At 38.2% G+C, this 20443-nt stretch overlaps 1 protein-coding gene across 2 annotated transcripts in view; it reads right to left on the bottom strand.

Moving 5' to 3' along the window:
* The window catches only part of MIOX (myo-inositol oxygenase), a 180517-nt gene that overhangs the window by 47483 nt on the left and 112591 nt on the right, over positions 1-20443 (bottom strand). For both annotated transcript variants that reach the window (XM_053716307.1, XM_053716308.1), the window contains 2 exons: positions 19484-19590; positions 15386-15453 (listed from right to left, as the gene is read on the bottom strand). In XM_053716307.1, the coding sequence (XP_053572282.1) occupies positions 15386-15453; positions 19484-19590 (175 nt within the window). The remainder of the gene's footprint in view (positions 1-15385; positions 15454-19483; positions 19591-20443) is intronic.

Here is a 20443-nt window from a genome sequence, read left to right as displayed (position 1 = left end):
ATTTGATTAGCTGATGTCATAAATCATGTGATTATGCATATCCCTATCAAAAGTGGTGGGGAAAAAATGTGTGGGTTGTCTAGGAGTATTGCGTCATATTTGGTGCGAAAAGTGTTGCATCAAATTTGGTGCGAAGTGGTGAGTGGGACTTGTATTACATGCCTTAAACATGGTGTATATAGATTTATCCAAAAAAACAAAAAAAATAAAAAAGGAGGTTAGCTATATTATGTTATGTAGTTATTTAATTTGTATCTCTATATATACTAGTGCACCAAGTTTGGAGCAATAATATTGTCCTCTTGCTTTGTAATAATAGACAAAGATGTAACATAATCCATAAGTAGTAATGTATTTCATTTTTATCCCTATATCTACTAGTGAATCAAAATTGAATCATTACTTTGCACCAAATTTGGAGCAATAATATTGTTTGATTTAGAAAGAGTATAGAATTTTAATAAAGTTTATAATTTACTTTTATTATCTAATATGCTTTATTGTCTTGCAGAAATCGAACATAACCTTCCTGTGTTTTCAGACTCCAATTGATTTCTATGGCATCCGCGGCCTCAAGGGTAGCGGTTTGAACGATCGGTATGCTGCGCTGGAATAGACGCAAGTGTACCTGTTAAATGTTTGGTAAATTGGAAAAAGGGTCATATAGAGTCGAATGTGTATTTGAAATATCTGGGATGACGCAAGCATCGATCTGCGTCAGATTGAGATCGCGGGAGGGTATATTATGTCACACATTTCAACATTTGACGATCTTGACACTTTGATAATTACGGCAGATTCCATTTGCATCAGATATGACGTGAGATTCAAGTGGATTCCATCGTATTATCAGTTGAAGCTTTGATAAATTGGACCCTAAATGTTTTAGGATTGTAAAAAATGGTTTAATGTAAATAACATTTGGTATGTTTTATCAAATGTCCTAAATTTTTCAGAATATATTTGAATAGATAGATTAATGTATTGTGAGCAGTTTGGGGGAAATTGGTTAACATCTAAGTTCATTTTTGTACTTAAGCCACATTAAGCTCCCCAAAAAAACAAGCTTAATGTCACTCATTTGCCTTGTGGGAAAACAAATACCATGAAACTTCTTGGATAGGTTTTAAAAGTGACAAACTGAGTTTGTGCCAAGTTTCAAGGCAATTGATTGATGTTTAGGCAAATTTTGGTACATTAAGCTCTTTTTTGCGTTAAGCCATTCACATGAAGGGGCCTATTTATTATGTGTCTGACATGATCCGATCAGCGGATCATATCCGACAGACATCGCTGAATGCGGAAAGCAATACGCTCTCTACATTCAGCATTGCACCTGCAGCTCTTGTGAACTGCTGGTGCAATGCTGCCCCCTGCAGATTTGCGGCCAATTGGCCGCTAGCAGGTGACTGTCAATCAACCTAATCGTATTCGATTGGGTTGAAATGCGGCGATGTCTGTCCGCTTCCTCAGAGCAGGCGGACAGGTTATGGAGCAGGGGTCTTTAGACCGCTGCTTCATAACTGGTGTTTCTGGCAAGCCTGAAGGTTCGACAGAAACATGGGCCCTCAAGCTCCATACGGAGCTTAATAAATGGGCCCCGAAATGTTTTAGGATTGTTAAAAACATAGTTAAATGTGAATAACTTTTGGTATGTTTTATCAAATGTCCTTACATTTTCAGAATATGTTTAAACAGATTAATGTATTATGGGAAGTTTGAGGGAAATTGGTTAACATCTAAGTTCAATTTTGTACGTTAAGCCACATTAAGCTCCCCAAAAAACAAGCTTAATGTCACTCATTTGCCTTGTGGGAAACCAAATACCATGAAACTTCTAGGATAGGTTTGGAAAGTGACAAACTGAGTTTGTGCCAAGTTTCAAGGCAATTGATCGATGTTTAGGTGAATTTTGGTACATTAAGCTCTTTTTACATTAAGCTGCTCACATTAAATGTTTTAGGATTGTAAAATAATAGTTAAATGTGAATAACTTTTGGTATGTTTTATCAAATTTCCTGAAATTTTCAGAATATGTTTGAATGGATAGATTAATGTATTGTGGTAAGTTTGGAAATTGGTTAACATCTAAGTTCAATTTTGTACGTTAAGCCACATTAAGCTCCCCAAAAAACAAGCTTAATGTCACTCATTTGCATTGTGGGGAACCAAATACCGTGAAACTTCTAGGATAGGTTTGGAAAGTGACAAACTGAGTTTGTGCCAAGTTTCAAGGCAATTGATCGATGTTTAGGTGAATTTTGGTACATTAAGCTCTTTTTACATTAAGCTGCTCACATTAAATGTTTTAGGATTGTAAAAAATTTGTTAAATGCGAATAACTTTTGGTATGTTTTATCAAATTTCCTGACATTTTCAGAATATGTTTGAATCCATAGATTAATGTATTGTGGTAAGTTTGGTGGAAATTGGTTAACATCTAAGTTCAATTTTGTACGTTAAGCCACATTAAGCTCCCCAAAAAACAAGCTTAATGTCACTCATTTGCCTTGTGGAATTCCAAAATCCACGAAACTTCTAGGATAGGCTTGGATAGTGGAAATCTTGGGTTGTGCAAAATTATGCAGCAATTGAATAACATTTGGCCACTTTTTTACTCATTAAGCTACATTAAGCCATTTTCACATTAAATGTTTTAGGATGTCCCGAAAATTGGGACATTTTGAACCCAATTATAAACGTATTTTTTAAAGGAAACACCTTGTTCACTCTTATATAAGAATCTTAATGACCAGAAAATAACTAAATATATTTATGAATCAATCAACAAATGGTTAAGATTCCTTCCAGATTTAGAGATAACAAAGAATGATATAACATTTAGTATAAATAGAGTTAGAAATGCAACCTTGCTATCAAGCTGGAGAGAGCCACAATCAAAAATATTATATCATTCCTATTTAACTTTGTATCTGATGGCTAAATGGAGAAACTCTCAAGATCATTTCAGCAAAAAAATGCAGATACGAACAGGCAGCTATAATACATTGTCTGGTACTTTGCCCTAAAATAAATAGTTTCTGGTTAAAGATAAGCTATTGGATGAAAAAAAAATGTAAAATAGATAAAGAATACAAGGAATGGACTCACTTCTTAAACACTACAATTTTAGTAGGCAGAAATAAAATACTTAGAGATTGGAAGTCTAACAAAAAAATCCAAGCTTCCAGTTATTCTTAAAAAGACTACACCAACAAATGATATATGAACATGTTGATATTGATAGCCAATCTGAAAAACAAATTGCTACATTTTTTGGAAGATTGTAGATGTACATAAAATCTTTAGAGCCACTAACACAACAATTAATAATTAAAGTATTTAAAAGTTCTCTATATATACAAGAAGAACAGCTTAGAGGGAACTGGCTGATTACTTGAGATTAAGGGGGGGGGGGGGGGGAGAGAGAGGAAGCCCCTTTTTCCCCCCTGATCCTGTGAATATGTTGTGGTTATAAGTCAGGTTACTATAAGGATAAATAATCTTTCTAAGCTATATTGCTATGTAGATTTATAGTTAATATGAATGGTGAAAAGATTGAAACTAAAAAGAAGATAAAAATAGGGGCACAATGTAATAAATAATATAATATATAATTCTCTTTTAATATTTCTTTTTTATAATTACCCTCATAATCTGTGATTTTGTATGATCTTGCTACATATGCTGAAATGCTAATTTTTTTTGGGGGGGAATTCAGTTATTATTTTATAAGGATAAAAATTGTTTCAGGTTTCTTTACTACGTTGATTTATAGCTATTATGAATTATGTAAAGACTGAGGGGAAGGGAAAGAAAGGGAAAGGAAATTGAAGATAAATACAGGGGACTTAATATGAAAATTTCTCTCAATTTTTCTTCTTTGTAAATATTCTCATATTCTGTGACTATGATTTTGCTGCATATGTTGTAAACATTGGTAATGATATAGAAAAGAAGGGGAATAAGTGAAAATAAAGTACATGTGATATGTCAATCACTAATCTCTGGGGGGTTAAAAAAAGAAAGATCTCACAATATGTAAAGCTTTGTGGATGATTCTTTATGTTTAAAGTTAGATGTTGATCCCCTTAATAAATACAAATTTGAAAGAAAAGAGCAAACTATTGGGCTACTTTGATTCTCCAGAATTGTGCATAACCTCTTTATATGACAGTGAAAAGAACTCTGCTATTGGCTAACTGGTGACGTATAGCGATTGTTTTAGCTATTTTTAATATTCTTTATAGTAGTAGTTTAATTGAGGCTGTATTTAAAAGTGTAATTTATAGTTATAATGTAATATTTCATAGACCAGTGTAATTGAAGAGAGAGAGACCATGGCTCTTCAGTGAAGTAAAATCAATACTTTATTGTAGCATATTAAAATCAACAATGGCAATTCATCAGAAAAGCATCCCAGCTTCATCCCCAGAACTTGTCTGCCACAATGGCTGACGCGTTTCGGCTGAACAAGCTGTAATCATAGCTTAATTGTTGGCAGACAAGCAGGGTGATTTAAAACATGAAACACCACATGATTGGCTAAAAACATATTGACATGGCTCTATACGTTTGTAAAATATACACTTAAAGGGCCCATGCTGAGACCAATATGATAGACCAATTTGCTTTATATTCAAAAGGCTAGATGTATAGTTTATCCAGGGGCAGTGTATCTGCAAGATATGCCTAAGATTCATAGGTTCCTAATATCTGAATTTATATATTCTATTTTCTTCCTTCTCTCTTCATATTGCTATACATTGTTTGACATTGTTAGATCTACATGCCCCTGTAATTCAAACCTTTTTAATTGTTAAATACACCATATCATTTATATTTCTTTCATGTAATTAACAAGAGTCCATGAGCTAGTGACGTATGGGATATACATTCCTACCAGGAGGGGCAAAGTTTCCCAAACCTTAAAATGCCTATAAATACACCCCTCACCACACCCACAAATCAGTTTTACAAACTTTGCCTCCAAGGGAGGTGGTGAAGTAAGTTTGTGCTAGATTCTACGTTGATATGCGCTCCGCAGCAAGTTGGAGCCCGGTTTTCCTCTCAGCGTGCAGTGAATGTCAGAGGGATGTGAAGAGAGTATTGCCTATTGAATGCAGTGATCTCCTTCTACGGGGTCTATTTCATAAGGTTCTCTGTTATCGGTCGTAGAGATTCATCTCTTACCTCCCTTTTCAGATCGACGATATACTCTTATATTTACCATTTCCTCTACTGATTCTCGTTTCAGTACTGGTTTGGCTTTCTACAAACATGTAGATGAGTGTCCTGGGGTAAGTAAGTCTTATTTTCTGTGACACTCTAAGCTATGGTTGGGCACTTTATTTATAAAGTTCTAAATATATGTATTCAAACATTTATTTGCCTTGACTCAGAATGTTCAACTTTCCTTATTTCCAGACAGTCAGTTTCATATTTGGGATTATGCATTGAATTATCATATTTTTTCTTACCTCAAAAATTTGACTTTTTTCCCTGTGGGCTGTTAGGCTCGCGGGAGCTGAAAATGCTTCATTTTATTGCGTCATTCTTGGCGCGGACTTTTTTGGCGCAAAAATTATTTTCCGCCGGAAGTTGCGTCATTTTTTGACGTTATTTTGCGTCAAAGATGTCGGCGTTCCGGATGTGGCGTCATTTTTGGCGCCAAAAGCATTTAGGCGCCAAATAATGTGGGCGTCTTTTTTGGCGCTAAAAAATATGGGCGTCATTTTTGTCTCCACATTATTTAAGTCTCATTATTTATTGCTTCTGGTTGCTAGAAGCTTGTTCACTGGCATTTTTTTCCCATTCCTGAAACTGTCATTTAAGGAATTTGATCAATTTTGCTTTATATGTTGTTTTTTTCTTTTACATATTGCAAGATGTTCCACGTTGCAACTGAGTCAGAAGATACTACAGGAAAATCACTGCACAGTGCTGGAGCTACCAAGCTAAGTCTGCTATAAACTTTTGGTATCTGTTTTCTCCAGCTGTTATTTGTATTGCATGTCATGTCAAACTTATTAATGCAGATAAAATTTCCTTTAGTACTGTTACATTACCTGTTGCTGTCCGTCAACATCTAATTTTCAGAGTGTTCCTGATAACATAAGAGATTTTATTTTTTAAAAATCCATTAAGAAGGCTATGTCTGTTATTTCTCCTTCTAGTATACATAAAAGTCTTTTAAAACTTCTCTTTTTTTCAGATGAATTTTTAAATGAACATCATCATTCTGATACTGATAATGGTTCTTCTGGTTCAGAGGTTTCTGTCTCAGAGGTTGATGCTGATAAATCTTTGTATTTGTTCAAGATGGAATTTATTCGTTCTTTACTTAAAGAAGTGTTATTTGCATTAGAAATAGAGGATTCTGGTCCTCTTGATACTAAATGTAAACGTTTAAATAAGGTTTTTAAATCTCCTGTAGTTATTCCAGAAGTGTTTTATCTCCCTGATGCTATTTCTGAAGTAATTTCCAGGGAATGGAATAATTTGGGTAATTTATTTACTCCTTCTAGACGTTTAAGCAAATTATATCCTGTGCCATCTGACAGATTAGAGTTTTTTGGGACAAAAATCCCTAAGGTTATGGGGCTGTCTCTACTCCTGCTAATGTACTACTATTCCTATGGCAGATAGTACTTCATTTAAGGATCCTTTAGATAGGAAAATTGAATCTTTTCTAAGAAAAGCTTACTTATGTTCAGGTAATCTTCTTAGACCTGCTATATTTTTAGCGGATGTTGCTGCAGCTTCAACTTTTCGGTTAGAAGCTTTAGCGCAACAAGTAACAGATCATAATTTTATAGCATTATTATTATTCTATAACATGCTAATAATTTTATTGGTGATACCATCTTTTGATATCATTAGAGTTGATGTCAGGTATATGTCTCTAGCTATTTTAGCTAGAAAAGCTTTATGGATTAAACTTGGAATGCTGACATGTCTTCTAAGTCAACTTTGCTTTCCCTTTCTTTCCAGGGTAAATAATCATTTCGTTCCTTTCCTCACAACAAGGAACAAAAGCCTGATCCTTCATCCTCAGGAGCGGTATCAGTTTGGAAACTATTTCCAGTTTGGAATATATCCAAGCCTTATAGAAACCTATAGCCAGCTCCTAAGTATCTATGAAGGTGCGGCCCTTATTCCAGCTCAGCTGGTATGGGGCAGATTACGTTTTCTTCAAAGAAATTTGGATCAATTCCGTTCTTAATCTCTGGTTTCAGAAACATTGTTTCAGAAAGGTACAGAATTGGCTTCAAGTTAAGGCCTCCTGCTAAGAGATTCTTTTCTTTCCCGTGTCCCAGTTGACTCAGCAAGGCTCAGCATTTCTGAAATGTGTTTCAGATCTAGAGTTGGCTGGAGTATTTATGCCAGTTCCAGTTCTGGAACAGGGGCTGGGGTTTTATTTTATCTCTTCATTGTACCTAAGAAGGTCAATTCCTTCAGACCAGTTCTGGATCTATCATTATTGAATCGTTATGTTAGGATACCAACATTCAAGATGGTTACTGTAGGTCTATCCTGCCTTTTGTTTAGCAAGGGCATTATATGTCTACAATAGATTTACAGGATGTGTATCTGCATATTCCGATTCATCCAGATCACTTTTAGTGTCTGAGATTCTCTTTTTAGACAAGCATTACCAGTTTTGTGGCTCTACTGTTTGGCCTAGCCTCAGTTCCAAGAATTTTTTTCAAAGGTTCTCGGTGCCCTTCTTTCTGTAATCAGAGAATAGGGTTTTGGTATTTCCTTATTTGGACGATATCTTGGTACTTGCTCAGTCTTCTCATTTTCGAAGAATCTCATACGAATCGACTTGTGTTGTTTCTTCAAGTTCATGGTTGGAGGATCAATTTACCAATCAGTTCATTGATTCCTCAGACAAGGGTAACCTTTTTAGGTTTCTAGATAAATTCAGTGTCTATGACTCTGTCCTTGTCAGACAAGAGAACTTTAACATTGATATTAGCTTGTCAAAACCTTCAGTCACAATCATTCCCTTTGGTAGCCTTATGCATGGAAATGTTGGGTCTTAGGACTGCCGCATCAGATGCGATCTCCTTTGCTCGTTTTCACATGCGACCTCTTCAGCTCTGTATGCTGAACCAATCGTGCAGGGATTACTCAAAGATATCTCAATTAATATCTTTAAACCGATTTTACGACACTCTCTGACATGGTGGACAGATCACCATCGTTTAGTTCAGGGGGCTTCTTTGTTCTTCCGACCTGGACTATAATCTCAATAGATACAAGTCTTACAGGTTGGGGAGCTGTGTGGGGGTATCTGACGGCACAAGGGGTTTGGGAATCTCAGGAGGTGAGATTTCCGATCAATATTTTGGAACTCCGTGCAATTTTCAGAGCTCTTCAGTCTTGGCCTCTTCCGAAGAGAGAGTTGTTCATTGTTTTCAGATAAGACAATGTCACAACTGTGGCATACATCAATCATCAAGGAGGGACTCACAGTCCTCTGGCTATGAAAGAAGTATCTCGAATTTTGGTTTGGGCGGAATCCAGCTCCTGTCTATTCTCTGCGGTTTTTATCCCAGGTATGGACTATTGGAAAGCGGATTATCTCAGTCGCCAAACGTTGCATCCGGGCGAATGGTCTCTTCACCCAGAGGTATTTCTTCAGATTGTTCAAATGTGGGAACTTCCAGAAATAAATCTGATGGCTTCTCATCTAAACAAGAAACTTCCCAGGTATCTGTCCAGATCCCGGGATCCTCAGGCGGAGGCAGTGGATGCATTTTTACTTCCTTGGAAGTATCATCCTGCCTATATCTTTCCGCCTCTAGTTCTTCTTCCAAGAGTAATCTCCAAGATTCTGAAGGAATGCTCGTTTGTTCTGCTGGTAGCTCCGGCATGGCCTCACAGGTTTTGGTATGCGGATCCTGTCCGGATGGCCTCTTGCCAACCGTGGACTCTTCCGTTAAGACCAGACCTTCTATCACAAGGTCCTTTTTTCCATCAGGATCTGAAATCCTTAAATTTAAAGGTATGGAGATTGAACGCTTGATTCTTGGTCAAAGAGGTTTCTCTGACTCTGTGATTAATACTATGTTACAGGCTCGTAAATCTGTATCCAGAGAGATATATTATAGAGTCTGGAAGACTTATATTTCTTGGTGTCTTTCTCATCATTTTTCTTGGCATTCTTTTAGAATACCGAGAATATTACAATTTCTTCAGGATGGTTTAGATAAGGTTTTGTCCGCAAGTTCCTTGAAAGGTCAAATCTCTGCTCTTTCTGTTCTTTTTCACAGAAAGAGTGCTATTCTTCCTGATATTCATTGTTTTGTACAAGCTTTGGTTCGTATAAAGCCTGTCATTAAGTCAATTTCTCCTCCTTGGAGTTTGAATTTGGTTCTGGGGGCTCTTCAAGCTCCTCCATTTGAACCTATGCATTCATTGGATATTAAATTACTTTCTTGGAAAGTTTTGTTCCTTTTGGCCATCTCTTCTGCCAGAAGAGTTTCTGAATTATCTGCTCTTTCTTGTGAGTCTCCTTTTCTGATTCTTCATCAGGATAAGGCGGTGTTGCGAACTTCTTTTGAATTTTTACCTAAAGTTGTGAATTCCAACAACATTGGTAGAGAAATTGTGGTTCCTTCATTATGTCCTAATCCTAAGAATTCTAAGGAGAAATCGTTGCATTCTTTGGATGTTGTTAGAGCTTTGAAATATTATGTTGAAGCTATGAAATCTTTCTGTAAGACTTCTAGTCTATTTGTTATCTTTTCCGGTTCTAGGAAAGGCCAGAAAGCTTCTGCCATTTCTTTTGCATCTTGGTTGAAATCTTTAATTCATCTTGCCTATGTTGAGTCGGGTAAAATTCCGCCTCAGAGAATTACAGCTCATTCTACTAGGTCAGTATCTACTTCCTGGGTGTTTAGGAATGAAGCTTCGGTTGACCAGATCTGCAAAGCAGCAACTTGGTCCTCTTTGCATACTTTTACTAAATTCTACCATTTTGATGTATTTTCTTCTTCTGAAGCAGTTTTTGGTAGAAAAGTTCTTCAGGCAGCGGTTTCAGTTTGAATCTTCTGCTTATGTTTTTTGTTAAACTTTATTTTGGGTGTGGATTATTTTCAGCAGGAATTGGCTGTCTTTATTTTATCCCTCCCTCTCTAGTGACTCTTGTGTGGAAAGATCCACATCTTGGGTAGTCATTATCCCATACGTCACTAGCTCATGGACTCTTGTTAATTACATGAAAGAAAACATAATTTATGTAAGAACTTACCTGATAAATTCATTTCTTTCATATTAACAAGAGTCCATGAGGCCCACCCTTTTTTGTGGTGGTTATGATTTTTTTGTATAAAGCACAATTATTCCAATTCCTTATTTTATATGCTTCGCACTTTTTTTCTTATCACCTCACTTCTTGGCTATTCGTTAAACTGATTTGTGGGTGTGGTGAGGGGTGTATTTATAGGCATTTTAAGGTTTGGGAAACTTTGCCCCTCCTGGTAGGAATGTATATCCCATACGTCACTAGCTCATGGACTCTTGTTAATATGAAAGAAATGAATTTATCAGGTAAGTTCTTACATAAATTATGTTTTATGTTTGGTGTGACTCGGAACGTAATATAGCAAAAATATATCAAATATATCTACTTAGTACCATTTCGTTCACACATTTATGGCGTGTATCATGAACGCTTTTTCGTATATATGTATTTTGTTTATATTACAACTACCAGTGTAGTCTATAAATAATTACATTCAGCATTAAGTAAATTTACCATTGAGGAAAAGAGATTTTGTACTTTATACTTTTGATTAATCTATTAGTTTGCCAATAGTGTTTAGATCTCTCTGGTTGTTTAACTGAAGTTATATAAAATAATTGTGAGCTAGACAGTTGAATTATATATATTTGACTATAAACGCTACACGGATAATAGCTGAAGCTCCAGTCGCCATTTTCAGCATTTGATTAACAGATGACTCATTTGCAATCAACTAATCGTTGTTTCCCCCCGGGGGGCGTTCAGCCCCTTTGCACAAACGTCACTGCCCGGGGGAAACAACGATTAGTTGATTGCAAATGAGTCATCTGTTAATCAAATGCTGAAAATGGCGACCAGAGCTTCAGCTATTATCCGTGTAGCGTTTATAGTGAAATAGCTCTGAAGTTAACTATATCCTAACGATTTCATGAATTAAACTCTCATTCATTTTTTAACTGCTATCGTTTCACTTTATGTAATCTGTTTAACTTGACATTCACTTTAAGTTAAGATTTTATTGTGAGATTTGGCTATATGCGCTGCCCAAACATTGTTAAATAAGCTATATATTGAATTGGTTAATATTTTTGGCTACTTATAAATCATTCTAGTAAAATTCAAGTGTGATATTTGATAAGTAATTCATTTTGAGTTAAAGTAAATTCACAGACAATATTGTGCCCATGTACTGAATTACAGGTGATTTAATTGAATATTAATTGATCTAAAGATCTCATTAGCCTGCTTTATATTTTAATATTGTAATAATCAATCAATATATTTGATCATAAGTGATTTTCAGTTTACTGCATAAATATAAGCACTGTGTCTATAATCTTCATATATCAGAAATATTTTAAATTGTGATTGAATATTAATATCGATTATTGATGATAATTTTATTGTTTATTATTAATATTCATAATCAACACATACAACACTCTCTCTTATCACTTTATGACTCTTATCTGTCTGAGTTTCCTCTTGTCTGTCTCTCATCACTTTCTGACTCTTATCTATCTGTATGAGTTTCCTCTTGTCTGTCTCTCTCCATCACTTTCTGACTCTCTTATCTGTATGAGTTTCCTCTTGTCTGTCTCTCATCACTTTCTGACTCTGTATGTGTTTCCTATTGTCTGTCTCATCACTTTCTGACTCTTATCTGTACGAGTTTCCTCTTGTCTGTCTCTCCATCACTTTCTGACTCTTATCTGTCTGTATGAGTTTCCACTTGTCTGTCTCTCTCTCATAACTTTCTGACTCTCTTACTGTCTGTATGAGTTTCTTCTTGTATGGCTCACTCTCGCATTACTTTCTGACTCTTATCTGTGTGAGCTTCTTCTTGTCTATCTCACTCTCTCATCACTTTCTGACTCTCTTTTTGGTCTGTATGAGTTTCCTCTTGTCTGTCTCTCTCTCATCACTTTCCGACTCTTACTGTCTGTATGAGTTTCCTCTTGTCTGGCTCACTCTCGCATTACTTTCTGACTCTTATCTGTGTGAGCTGTCTCTTATCACTTTCTGACTCTTGTGTGTCTCAATATCTCATCAGCTTCTTGTCTGTCTCTCTTGTCACTTTCTGACTCTTATCTCTCTGTATGAGATTCCCCTTGTCTGTCTCACTCTCTCCATCACTTTCTGACACTCTTTTCGGTCTGTATGAGCTTCGTCTTGTCTGTCTCTCTCTCATCACTTTCTGACTCTTATCTGTCTGAGCTGTCTCTTATCACTTTCTGACTCTTGTCTGTCTGTAATAGCTTCCCCTTGTCTGTCTCACTCTCTCCATCACTTTCTGACTCTTGTGTGTCTCAATATCCCATCAGTTGCTGACTTATCTGTCTTTATGAGCTTCTTCTTGTCTGTCTCTCTTGTCACTTTCTGACTCTTATCTCTCTGTATGAGATTCCCCTTGTCTGTCTCACTCTCTCCATCACTTTCTGACACTCTTTTCGGTCTGTATGAGCTTCCTCTTGTCTGTCTCTCTCTCATCACTTTCTGACTCTTATCTGTCTGAGCTGTCTCTTATCACTTTCTGACTCTTGTCTGTCTGTAATAGCTTCCCCTTGTCTGTCTCACTCTCTCCATCACTTTCTGACTCTTGTGTGTCTCAATATCTCATCAGTTGCTGACTTATCTGTCTTTATGAGCTTCTTCTTGTCTGTCTCTCTTGTCACTTTCTGACTCTTATCTCTCTGTATGAGATTCCCCTTGTCTGTCTCACTCTCTCCATCACTTTCTGACACTCTTTTCGGTCTGTATGAGCTTCCTCTTGTCTGTCTCTCTCTCATCACTTTCTGACTCTTATCTGTCTGAGCTGTCTCTTATCCCTTCCTGACTCTTGTCTGTCTGTAATAGCTTCCCCTTGTCTGTCTCACTCTCTCCATCACTTTCTGACTCTTGTGTGTCTCAATATCTCATCAGTTGCTGACTTATCTGTCTTTATGAGCTTCCTCTTGTCTGTCTCTCTTGTCACTTTCTGACTCTTATTTCTCTGTATGAGATTCCCCTTGTCTGTCTCACTCTCTCCATCACTTTCTGACACTTGTCTGTCTCAATCTCTCATCAGTTGCTGACTTATCTGTCTGTATCAGCTTCCCCTTGTCTGTCTCACTCTCTCCATCCCTTTCTGGCTCTTATCTGTCTGTATGAGCATCCTCTTGTCTGTCTCTGTCTCATTACTTTCTGACTCTTGTCTGTCTGTAAGAGGTTCCCCTTGTCTGTCTCAGCCTCATCACTTCCTGACTCTTGTCTGTCTCAATCTCTCATCAGTTGCTGACATCGGTCTGTATGAGTTTCCTATTGTCTGTCTCCATTACTTTCTGACTCTCTTATCACTTTCTGATTCCCTTATCTGTTTGAGCTTCTCTTTGTCTCTGTCTTGCTGTTTTATCACTTTCTGATTGTTTTCTGTGTGTGTGTGCTTCCCCTTGTCACTGACTCGCTTTCCCTGGCACTTGCTGACTCTCTTCTCTCTATATGTTATTTCCCTTTGTCTCTGTCTTACTCCCCCTGTCACTTTCTGACTCTTCTCTCTGTATGCGATTGCCTTGTCTGTCTCCCTCTCCCAGTCACTTTCTGACTCTTCTCACTGTATTTGATGGCCTTGTCTGTCTCATTCTCCAATTCACTTTGCTGACTCTCTTCTCTCTGTATGTGATTAACCTTAGCTGTATCACTCCCCTTGTCACTTGCTAACTCTTCTCTGTATGTGATTCCCTTGTCTTTGTCTCACTCTCCCAGTCACTTGGCTGACTCTCTTCTCTCTGTATGTGATTTTCCTTGTTTGTCTCAATCTCCCAGTCACTTTGCTGACTCTTTTCTCTGTATGTGATTCCCCTTGTCTGTCTCACTCTCCCAGTCACTTTGCTGACTCTTCTCTCTGTATGTGATTTACCTTGGCTGTCTCACTTCCCCTGACACTTGCTGACTCTTCTCTGTATGTGATTCCGCTTATCTGCCTTACTCTCCCAGTCACTTTGCTGACTCTCTTCTCTCTGTATGTGATTCCCTTGTCTTTGTCTCACTCTCCCAGTCACTTGGCTGACTCTCTTCTCTCTGTATGTGATTTTCCTTGTTTGTCTCAATCTCCCAGTCACTTTGCTGACTCTCTTCTCTGTATGTGATTCCCCTTGTCTGTCTCACTCTCCCAGTCACTTTGCTGACTCTTCTCTCTGTATGTGATTTACCTTGCCTGTCTCACTTCCCCTGACACTTGCTGACTCTTCTCTGTATGTGATTCCGCTTGTCTGCCTTACTCTCCCAGTCACTTTGCTGACTCTCTTCTCTCTGTATGTGATTCCCTTGTCTTTGTCTCACTCTCCCTGTCACTTTGCTTACTTTCTTCTTTCTGTATCTGATTTCCCTTGTCAGTCTCACTCTCCCTGTCATTGTGCTGACTCTCTTCTCTTTGTATGTGATTCCCCTTGTCTGTCTCACTCTCCCAGTCACTTTGACTCTCTTCTCGCTGTATGTGATTTCCCTTGTCTGTCTCACTCTCCCTGTCACTTTGCTGACTCTCTTCTCTCTGTATGTAATTTCCCTTGTCTGTCTCACTCTCCCAGTCACTTTGACTCTCTTCTCTCTGTGTGTGATTTCCCTTGTTTGTCTCACTCTCCCTGTTACTTGCTGAATTTTCTCTGTATTTGATTCCCCTGTCTGTCTCAATCTCACAGTCACTTTGACTCTCTTCTCTGTATGTGATTCCCTTGTTTGTCTCACAGTCACTTGCTGTCTCTCTTCTCTCTGTATGTGATTCCCCTTGTCTGTCTCACTCTCCCAGTCACTTTGTTGACTCTCTTCTCTGTATGTAATTCCCCTTGTCTGTCTCACTCTCCCTGTTACTTGCTGACTCTCTTCTCTCTGTATGTGATTCCCCTTGTCTGTCTCGCTCCCCCTATCACTTACTGATTCTTCTCTTTGTATGTGATTTCCCTTATTTGTCTCACTCTCCCAGTCACTGACTCTCTTCTCTCTATATGTGATTTCCCTTGTTTGTCTCACTCTCCCGGTCACTGACTCTCTTCTCTCTATATGTGATTTCCCTTGTTTGTCTCCCGTTCACTTGCTGATTCTCTTTTCTAACTCTCCTTTCTTCGGGTACACCACCCAGCAATCAGTTAACATTACCATCATGACCCCAGGACATCATCACGTTTTCCAGGCCACAGTTTGGCTCATAAATTCCATATTTTGTGCTGTTGAGAACATGAGAGAAATAAATAGTAAGTAGATTATGTGGGTACATTGTCTTCTAATGCCAATTGCAGTGCTTGGTAAGTCACATGACCCTCAGAACAACACTCAGTAAGTCACATGACCCTCATAATACCCTCAGAAAAACACTCAGTAAGTCACATGACCCTCAGAACACCCTCACAGAGCTTTATTAATGTCACGGAGCTGCCCCCTCCAGATGTTGACTGTCGCCCATCTCAGATCGCTATCTGCTCACCTTTAATCTTAATATTCAGGCTAAATCTACTCCCCCCCCCTCACCCCCGCACCTGTAGAAAGCTGCACACTGTTGACCCTCCCCAACTCTCCAACCGTATTCACTTCCCCGATATCCTGCCCTGACATTGCCATAACCCACTACAACAATACTCTCTCCTCTGCACTTGACACCCTCGCTCCGTCCCAACTTCACAAAGCCCCACATCGTCAGCTCCAGCCCTGGCTCTCCCAGCAAACACGCCACCTACAAAAATGCTCCCGCACTGCTGAACGTGCCTGGAGAAAATCCCGCTCTGAACCTGATTTCATGCACTATAAATTAAATTATTAATGTCACATAGCTTTATTATAGCTGTATTAATGTCACAGAGCTGTATTAATGTCACAGAGCTGTATTAATGTCACAGAGCTGTATTAATGTCACAGAGCTTTATTAATGTTAATGTCACATAGCTTTATTATAGCTTTATCAATGTCACAAAGCTTTATTATAGCTTTATTAATGTCACAAAGCGTTATTGATGTCACAGAACTTTATTAATGTTAATGTCACATAGCTTTATTATAGCTTTATTAATGTCACAAAGCGTTATTGATGTCACAGAACTTTATTAATGTTAATGTCACATAGCTTTATTATAGCTTTATTAATGTCACAAAGCGTTATTGATGTCACAGAACTTTATTAATGTTAATGTCACATAGCTTTATTATAGCTTTATTAATGTCACAAAGCGTTATTGATGTCACAGAACTTTATTAATGTTAATGTCACAAAGCTTTATTATAGCTTTATTAATGTCACAAAGCGTTATTGATGTCACAGAACTTTATTAATGTTACAGGGCTTTATTAAAACAAGCTGCTAATGAGAGATCTACCTGAATTCTTATTAGATGTATATTATGTAAGTATTTAATATTCAGATCTCCAGGTAAATTAGTGAACAGAATTCTTAACCATTAATCGGATTTTATACAATTTGTGTATGTGCTAAAGCTTAACCCTTTAAACGACCCATAAATGAGAAGCTGTTAACGACTTCAGTGTAAACTGTGCACAAATGACTATTTCCTGCACCACTTGACTGTCTAACCTGCTGAACTGAGTGATTTAGCGTCCGACCAAAGCGACTAATGTTTTTTATATAACTTTATGGCACTTTCAGGACAAACAGAATCATAAGTTTATTTAAAGGTACATGAAACCCACAGTATTTCTTTCATGATTTAGAAAGAGCAATTTTAAACAACTTTACAATTTAGTTCTATTATCTAATTTGCTTCATTCTCTTGCTATCCTTTGTTGAAAAGCATATCTAGATAGGCTCAGTAGCTACTGATTGGGGGCTGCACATAAATGCCTCATTTGATTGGCTCACCCACGTTTATTACAAATTCTTCAACAAAAAATACCTAAAGAATAAAGCAAATTATATAATAGAACTAAATTGGAAAGTTGTTTAAAACTAAATAGGTAAGTACTCACCTGTACATTAGGTAGGTATAAGAGTACTCACATATACATAGAGTGCTGGGTGAGTAAGTAGGTAAGTACTCACCTGTACATTAGGTAAGTATAACAGTACTCACATATACACAGTGTGCTGGGTGGGTAAGTACTCACCTGTACATTAGGTAGGTATAAGAGTACTCACATATACACAGTGTGCTAGGTGGGTAAGTAGGTAAGTACTCACCTGTACATTAGGTAAGTATAACAGTACTCACATATACACATTGTGCTGGGTGGGTAAGTACTCACCTGTACATTAGGTAGGTATAAGAGTACTCATATATACACAGTGTGCTGGGTGGGTAAGTACTCACCTGTACATTAGGTAGGTATAACAGTACTCACATATACACAGTGTGCTGGGTGGGTAAGTACTCACCTGTACATTAGGTAGGTATAAGAGTACTCGCATATACACAGTGTGCTGGGTGGGTAAGTACTCACCTGTACATTAGGTAGGTATAACAGTACTCACATATACACAGTGTGCTGGGTGGGTAAGTAGGTAAGTACTCACCTGTACATTAGGTAGGTATAACAGTACTCACATATACACAGTGTGCTGGGTGGGTAAATAGGTAAGTACTCACCTGTACATTAGGTAGGTATAACAGTACTCACATATACACAGTGTGCTGGTGGGTAAGTACTCACCTGTACATTAGGTAGGTATAACAGTACTCACATATACACAGTGTGCTGGGTGGGTAAGTACTCACCTGTACATTAGGTAGGTATAACAGTACTCACATATACACAGTGTGCTGGGTGGGTAAGTAGGTAAGTACTCACCTGTACATTAGGTAGGTATAACAGTACTCACATATACACAGTGTGCTGGGTAGGTAAATAGGTAAGTACTCACCTGTACATTAGGTAGGTATAACAGTACTCACATATACACAGTGTGCTGGTGGGTAAGTACTCACCTGTACATTAGGTAAGTGTAACAGTACTCACATATACACAGTGTGCGGGTGGGTAAGTACTCAGCTGTACATTAGGTAGGTATAACAGTACTCACATATACACAGTGTGCTGGGTGGGTAAATAGGTAAGTACTCACCTGTACATTAGGTAGGTATAACAGTACTCACATATACACAGTGTGCTGGGTGGGTAAGTAGGTAAGTACTCACCTGTACATTAGGTAGGTATAACAGTACTCACATATACACAGTGTGCTGGGTGGGTAAATAGGTAAGTACTCACCTGTACATTAGGTAGGTTTAACAGTACTCACATATACACAGTGTGCTGGTGGGTAAGTACTCACCTGTACATTAGGTAAGTGTAACAGTACTCACATATACACAGTGTGCGGGGTGGGTAAGTACTCAGCTGTACATTAGGTAGGTATAAGAGTACTCGCATATACACAGTGTGCTGGGTGGGTAAGTACTCACCTGTACATTAGGTAGGTATAACAGTACTCACATATACACAGTGTGCTGGGTGGGTAAGTAGGTAAGTACTCACCTGTACATTAGGTAGATATAACAGTACTCACATATACACAGTGTGCTGGGTGGGTAAATAGGTAAGTACTCACCTGTACATTAGGTAGGTTTAACAGTACTCACATATACACAGTGTGCTGGGTGGGTAAATAGGTAAGTACTCACCTGTACATTAGGTAGGTATAACAGTACTCACATATACACAGTGTGCTGGGTGGGTAAGTAGGTAAGTACTCACCTGTACATTAGGTAGGTATAACAGTACTCACATATACACAGTGTGCTGGTGGGTAAGTACTCACCTGTACATTAGGTAAGTGTAACAGTACTCACATATACACAGTGTGCGGGGTGGGTAAGTACTCAGCTGTACATTAGGTAGGTATAACAGTACTCACATATACACAGTGTGCTGGGTAAATAGGTAAATAGGTAAGTACTCACCTGTACATTAGGTAGGTATAACAGTACTCACATATACACAGTGTGCTGGGTGGGTAAATAGGTAAGTACTCACCTGTACATTAGGTAGGTATAACAGTACTCACATATACACAGTGTGCTGGGTGGGTAAGTAGGTAAGTACTCACCTGTACATTAGGTAGGTATAACAGTACTCACATATACACAGTGTGCTGGTGGGTAAGTACTCACCTGTACATTAGGTAAGTGTAACAGTACTCACATATACACAGTGTGCGGGGTGGGTAAGTACTCAGCTGTACATTAGGTAGGTATAACAGTACTCACATATACACAGTGTGCTGGGTAAATAGGTAAATAGGTAAGTACTCACCTGTACACAGGGTGGTGGGTGTCTGGATTGCCTTTAAATGTGTCACAAAACACTATAGATTCCTGGAACTTGCAGCCAACAGGGAACGTATCTCCAACAACTGCCCACTGCAAGGAACGAAAACTGGATCAAAATATTACAGAGTAGTGAGATATGATCAGTCTCACTGCAGGGAACGGTATCTGATAAACTGACTACTGGGATATCATCAGTCTCACTGCAGGGAACAGTATCTGATAACAAACTGACTACTGGGATATCATCAGTCTCACTGCAGGGAACGGTATCTGATAACAAACTGACTGCTGGGATATAATTAGTCTCACTGTAGGGAACAGTATCTGATAAACTGACTGTTGGGATATGAACAGCCTCAATGCAGGGAACGGTATCTGATAAACTGACTACTGGGATATGAATAGTCTCAATGCAGGGAACGGTATCTGATAACAAACTGACTGCTGGGATAAGATCAGTCTCACTGCAGGGAACGGTATCTGATAACAAACTGACTGCTGGGATATAATTAGTCTCACTCTAGTGAAAGGTATCTGATAAACTGACTGCTGGGATACGATCAGTCTCACTGCAGGGATCGTTATCTGATAACAAACTGACTGCTAGGATAAGATCAGTCTCACTGCACGGAACAGTATATGATAACAAACTGACTGCTGGGATATGATCAGTCTCACTGCATGGAATGGTATCTGATAAACTGACTGCTGGGATACGATCAGTCTCACTGCAGGGATCGTTATCTGATAACAAACTGACTGCTAGTATATGATCAGTCTCACTGCAGGGATCGTTATCTGATAACAAACTGACTGCTGGGATATAATCAGTCTCACTGCACGGAACAGTATATGATAACAAACTGACTGCTGGGATATGATCAGTCTCACTGCACGGAACAGTATATGATAACAAACTGACTCCTGGGATATAATCAGTCTC

The sequence above is a fragment of the Bombina bombina genome, chromosome 6 (assembly GCF_027579735.1).
Source record: "Bombina bombina isolate aBomBom1 chromosome 6, aBomBom1.pri, whole genome shotgun sequence".
In the NCBI taxonomy this organism is placed as follows: Eukaryota; Metazoa; Chordata; class Amphibia; order Anura; family Bombinatoridae; genus Bombina; species Bombina bombina.
The sequence above is the reverse complement of the archived record's forward strand: the minus strand, read 5'-3'. Positions and strand labels throughout refer to the sequence as shown.